This window comes from Coptis chinensis, chromosome 9 (assembly GCF_015680905.1).
Source record: "Coptis chinensis isolate HL-2020 chromosome 9, ASM1568090v1, whole genome shotgun sequence".
NCBI classification, from domain to species: Eukaryota; Viridiplantae; Streptophyta; class Magnoliopsida; order Ranunculales; family Ranunculaceae; genus Coptis; species Coptis chinensis.
This window is the reverse complement of record NC_141464.1, coordinates 82,822,537-82,828,295: the sequence shown is the minus strand read 5'-3', so window position 1 is coordinate 82,828,295 and position 5,759 is coordinate 82,822,537. Positions and strand designations below refer to the sequence as shown.

The 5,759-nt window shown below is 37.1% G+C and overlaps 1 protein-coding gene across 1 annotated transcript; it reads right to left on the bottom strand.

Moving 5' to 3' along the window:
• Positions 1–748: 748 nt before the first annotated feature.
• On the bottom strand, positions 749–4,285 carry LOC147478790 (uncharacterized). Its single transcript, XM_086584478.1, has 8 exons — positions 3,880–4,285; positions 3,280–3,594; positions 3,109–3,181; positions 2,086–2,309; positions 1,791–1,873; positions 1,404–1,515; positions 1,213–1,287; positions 749–1,138 (listed from the first exon to the last, which is right to left on the bottom strand). Exons 2-8 carry the CDS (start codon positions 3,316–3,318, stop codon positions 962–964), a joined length of 783 nt encoding a protein of 260 aa, XP_086440604.1. The 5' UTR covers positions 3,319–3,594; positions 3,880–4,285; the 3' UTR covers positions 749–961.
• Between the last annotated feature and the right edge of the window lie 1,474 nt (positions 4,286–5,759).

Genomic DNA, 5,759 nt, shown 5'->3' with positions numbered 1-5,759 from the left:
CTGTTATGTTATTGCTGAGTAAGTGACCAAGACACGAGCGTCGTGCAAGAGTTGATAAAAGAATAGTTTGATCTGTCAAGCTCTTGATAGATGGTGAAGGAAGATCTTCTTCTTGTAGGTTTGTTTGTTTAGAAAATCTATTTAATCATGGGACTTGCAGTATCAACCATGGGGGATCGAATTGTTTTCTGTGAGTTGCTTATATATGTAACGTGGATGAAAAAAACGCTAAACTGTTTAACTGGGCATTATATTTCACGTCACTATTAGCTCCTGAAATGGCCGAGGAGGTGAGAAAAGAGATTAAAATAGAAGATGGAACATTGAACAAGACAATACACTTGGAAGAGCTGCGTGTGCTGTTTTTGGAAAAAGAGGAGAAAAGATGAAGCATCAACCTTGGTGACAAATACATGAAACTGCAAGGGTGTTCATGGGAACAACTGTTACTGAGCCAGAGAATAGTTACGAGTTGTCTACTTCTAGTTCATTCTCATACTTGCTACATGTAAAGCTCATATGGACATCAAGGAGGGTTGAGGGGGTTCCCAGGTCATTAGAACGTGATGCATGGCACTAAAGGTCAGGATTTTTTACTCCAAACACGTTCTTGATACTCTGAACCTAAAACTGTAATTCATACAAACGCATTAGAATTGTATAGAATCACGTAAGGTCTAAACTTTAGTAAAATCCTGATGCTAAACGCAACAATACAAACACCAAACGCAGCAATCGATGGATACAATTTAGCATAAAATAATAATTCATATAAACGCATTGAAAAAGTATACAATCGCCTAAGGTCAAAACTTTGCATAAAACCCTGAGGCTTTAATACAACACCACAAGCAGCAAGCGATGGATACCCGTAGCGTCTGCAGAAATGGGACGATACATCTGTATGGTGGAGTTCTACACCCTTTCTTCCAAATACCTGCATCCATTACTAACAATAATGTCACTCACTCATGCCATCACTCACATCAAGATCACTAAAACCATTTATTGGTGGGGGTTCATCACTCTCATTATCAGTTTCTGTAGCATCATCAGGTTCATCCTCATCACTTTCATCCTTGTCTTCATAAATAGTGGGTGAAAAAGTATTTGACTCATCAGCCATGTCATCATAAATCTGTTGAAAGTGAAATAGGATTAGCAAGAAGTATTATCACCAAGACCTCCTTTTATAAATCTAAGTTCACTCACCCCTACAAAAAGGTAATCCAAAACACTAGATAGCTGAAGAGCTGACTGAAAAGTCGAAACTCTGGACTCAATAATCTGCAAGACAAATAAATATCCAGATAGTAAATAAAACGGAAGTAAATCTGTGTCAGAAAACATCTGAATTTGTGGTTGCAATACAGTATACCTCTACAAGAGAGAGATAGAGAGACTTGATATAAAGAATTCAGTGCACGTATAGAAGAATCTTGGGACATAATAGCACTTGCATGTTGAAGAAGCAGACTTTTCAACCACGGGAGCGCACAAACTAAGACTGCACCCCTGGTATTAAAAATGCACAATATTAAAATCCACCAAAGTGTTTTGGAATTTGGATACAAAAATAACAACCATAAATGGAAGTGCTAATTTTGTTTTGACTCCAATCAAATTTTACTCGGATGAAAAGGGGGGAGAACAAAAAATGTTTCTGTTCTGTACTTTGTGAATTCAAGGTTCAGACACAGATTTGTATGGTACAGAGGTAACCAGTTAAAACATTCATAAATATCAGATGTGTGTAATCCAACAACCCATGAATATCACAGACAATTTACCTTGACTGAACTATAGAAATCAAGAAATCCAAGAGCTTGAGAACGTCTGATGGAGTCAAAAGGGAGATTGAATTTGCAATAACCTGAGAGAATCCAATGTGCTGATCAGTACAGTACAGACAATGGCATTGGCAACAAATGGCCAGTAATATCTTTCAAGTTAACAGATACGCAGCATAGGCATATTAACATCTAAAGACAAAGAATACATGCCTGGTCCCAGAAATTAATTAAAATTTTAGTAAAATTTTACTTTAACCCTATTTTGTTAGGATAAGACATAAGAGTGTCAAACCTTTTCGTCTTGCGTGTGCAAGCAATCCAACAATAATGCACGGTCATCAGCAAGTAGTGCCTGCTTGAGCAACACATGAACCGAATCTGCACTTGGTGGCTTAGTGCTGAGAGAAGTCATCTCTATTTCGGGAGTTTTGACTTTATCATCTTCAAGTAACTCTAAACTTGCAAGTTTCTCACCAATGGTAGGTTCATTCAAATCATCTTCAACAGGCAGTACATCTACAGCATTTAAGAAAAGCATTCACGCAAAAAACAAGGTTAGTTCTGAGATTCCAATTTCAAACTATCAAACTTGGGAATTTGGGATTAAAGTGGTCTTGGTGATAATTTAATAATAGACTTTAAGATTCCATCTTCATTGCAAACTTAGAGTGAAATAAGGAAGAAAGTATACAGTTCCTAAACAAAAGTGATTATAAGGATGTCGACATGGATATGGTTCAATATATACGAAAGAGCAATTGAAAGAATATCAAGGACATCGACAAAGGTAGTAGATGAGATATTGGGTGTAAGGAGATGCATACGTTTTTTACTTTTGGGTGCTTGGAGTTAACTGTTAACACAAAAGAATATTGCTATTTTGATAGACTTACTCAAATGCTATGTTACATGGCCTAGCCATATTTTAGAAATAATCTGTGTCGGATAAGTGTCCATGTCGACATGATGCGTACACAAATAGTATGTGATATTCCTTAATTCAGTACTTCGCCGTGTCAGACCCTTTGCATCCATGTCGGATGTGGACATATGTGTGTGTCAATGTATTTAGATTGTTGTGTATACTGTATATGTATGCAACTCACAACTTGAGTAGCCTGCTAGCAGTCGTCTACGGTATTTCATAGGGTAAATTCCAACAAACACCCTATCCATGAGAAGGACATGCATATAAGAATGGTAATCAAACCTAGTTAACCTTATTCTTCAACAGGCATTTCTATAACAGCACATTCTTTCCTTCACGCTACAGCGTATATGATAACATGTAAGTTCGAAACAAAAGATGACAAACCTGAATTTCCTGGGTGCACACGTGGAGCTTCAAGCACAACTACATTATTGTTCCTTCTAGCCTTCTTCTTTTCCTGAAGTAATCAAATCAAGAATTCAGTTCCACGAAGGCATCTAAAGCTAACATCAACACAAAGTGTATCAAACAAAAACAAATAGTAAGAAATCATACTTCAGCAAAACGCCTAGGAGGATATGACAACTTCATCATCAATCGCCTCTACATCTATCATAGCAGGTTCTTGCAAAACTGGAAAACCACAGCTGCCTCCTGATTCTTGCTCACCTCTCTGTGGTGGTGGCGGCGGCAGCTGTGGATTTGCAGCATTTCCTGCCCTCCCTTCCAGAGCTTCACCTGGAGGAACATTGAGGTCAACATCTAGCAACTTCCTCCTCCTATTGTTCCCTACATACCCTTTTAGAGGACGCCTCACCTTAGGAGTGGTCATAATTATCAATATTTATCCCAAATTAAGAGTCGAAACCCCTAAAACCAAAACAAATTATCACTGATAAAATTGCATAGACAAGTTAGGAATAATAACCTTAGAAGCCACAAACAATGAGTAGCATGAATGAATCGTCACAACCAACTAAACCACAAGAAATGCATAAAGAGATAAACTTTGCACAAAACTAATAAAAAAAACCCCTAATTTAACTCTTAACAATATCAAAAACTATAGAACTACAAAATTTTGCAAATTTTAAACAATTGGAATCAAATAAACAATAACGGGTAAAAAAAAATAAAGTCAAATAAAGAAATTACCTTTAAGTAATTGCGATTGTAAGTATGCAAGAAGAAGAAGAAGAAAGGAGGAGTTGTGATAAAGGGGTATTTAAGGAAATGAGGTGTTGTATTTAAAGAAGGTGACTCGTTTTCTGACTCGGGTTGGTGACGCAGGTAATTCCAGGAACCATCAATGGCCCCTCACAAGGCCCACACCCCAAAACTAGCTTGATTGTTAACGATTTGGGCAATGCCACTGATGACCTTAAATCAAATTGTGCTTATATGTATGTATGAGGTATCTGATCTTTATATCATGTAACGGGTTCAAATTGCTGACTACTTGTTGATGTGGTCTCCAGTCTGGTAAAATCTCCAAGTTCTTGTATATGAATCCACATAGCAGCAAATCCAGCAATCCAATTTAGAAAAGACAATTGAGAATCAAGTGGGACACATCCCCATATTTGCACACAACCACTCCGCTTTCGAAAAAGTGCTGTTCAGAAAAACATACGTACATGTCTTTATATTTTCCCCTGATCACATACATATATACACATATATGGAATTCCACAACGTACAAAGCCTTTATAGCATTTGGCAATCCACCACATCTTACTGGTTTGCCAGCTAGTTAGTTTCTTCCCAGGTAAAATAATGAAGTTTGTTTTAGTTTCTTCACGTTCATTGAAGAAAGCCTTCCTACATTGGTCCAACTCCGAAAGAAAATGAGGTTTGAGGAAGTGACTCTTCAATTCACCCCTAATACATACATCTATCTCTCCTAATAGTTTGATGCGATCAAAATCTTTTTATGTTAAGTGCAGTTAAGCAAGGATCTCTTTTAGGTACCTGTACACTAATTGCCATTCTTCCATGCAAGAGCATTGGCAAGTTTGCTATGACTCGATAAGAAATCAGACTTTACTGGGAACACTATGAAACAAGAAGAAAACATAAGCCTTGATACCATATACATGTACAGATCAATGCTATTTTAGAAGTGATAAAGACTTAAAAGAAGTGTAGATCAATACACCAATTAAGCAAAACGAAGTGTAGAATAATGCACAAAACACATAGTAGTATCAGCATACAACGTTTAGTAGAATATATATATATATATATATATATATATATATGAAACAAAAATAATTAACTGTGCTATAACATTATATATAGTATCTTGAACAGAAAACCATTGGGGAGAGGAAGATGGAGGAGTGGAGATGGAGAAGGAGAATTGAGAAAAAGGGAGAGTGAGAGAGAGACAAAAAGAAAAAATCGAGGAAGGAAGAGATGAGGACAGACAGAACGAAACCAACCAAGTTGGTTTTTGTTGGATAACCCCCCTTCTCCCAAAATGTTCGGCTCCGGCTCACGGATAACCTTGAACAGAAAACCAATTGTTATTTTACAATCACTCTTTACAATAGCAACAATTGTTTTAAAGCGCAAGTATGAATTAATATTCTGAAACATAGTCGTAGTTCTGTAGCAAATTAATCCGTGAGCGGAGCGAACATTTTGGGAGAGGGGGGGGGGGGTTATGCGGACAAAAACCAATTTGGTTGGTGTCTGTCTGTCCTCATCTCTTCCATTATGTTTTTTCTCTTTGTCTCTCTCACTCTCCCTTTTCCTCTTCTTCTCCAGACACTCTAAATCTCCACTCCTCCATCTTCCTCTAGTTCCTTCCACCCCCAAATTAATAGATCATAGTATTCATGATCAGTTTCATTTAAAAAAATTTGATACTAACTGTGTCTCACGATAATACCATAAGCCTGAGCACACCGAAAAATAACCTAACTTTGATTACGACAGAAATAAAAACAAAAATATTCTAACTACGTGGGTCCCTCACAATCATCCACGTACAAATCTCAATCATCATTAAACTAAAAGAATGTTCTTCT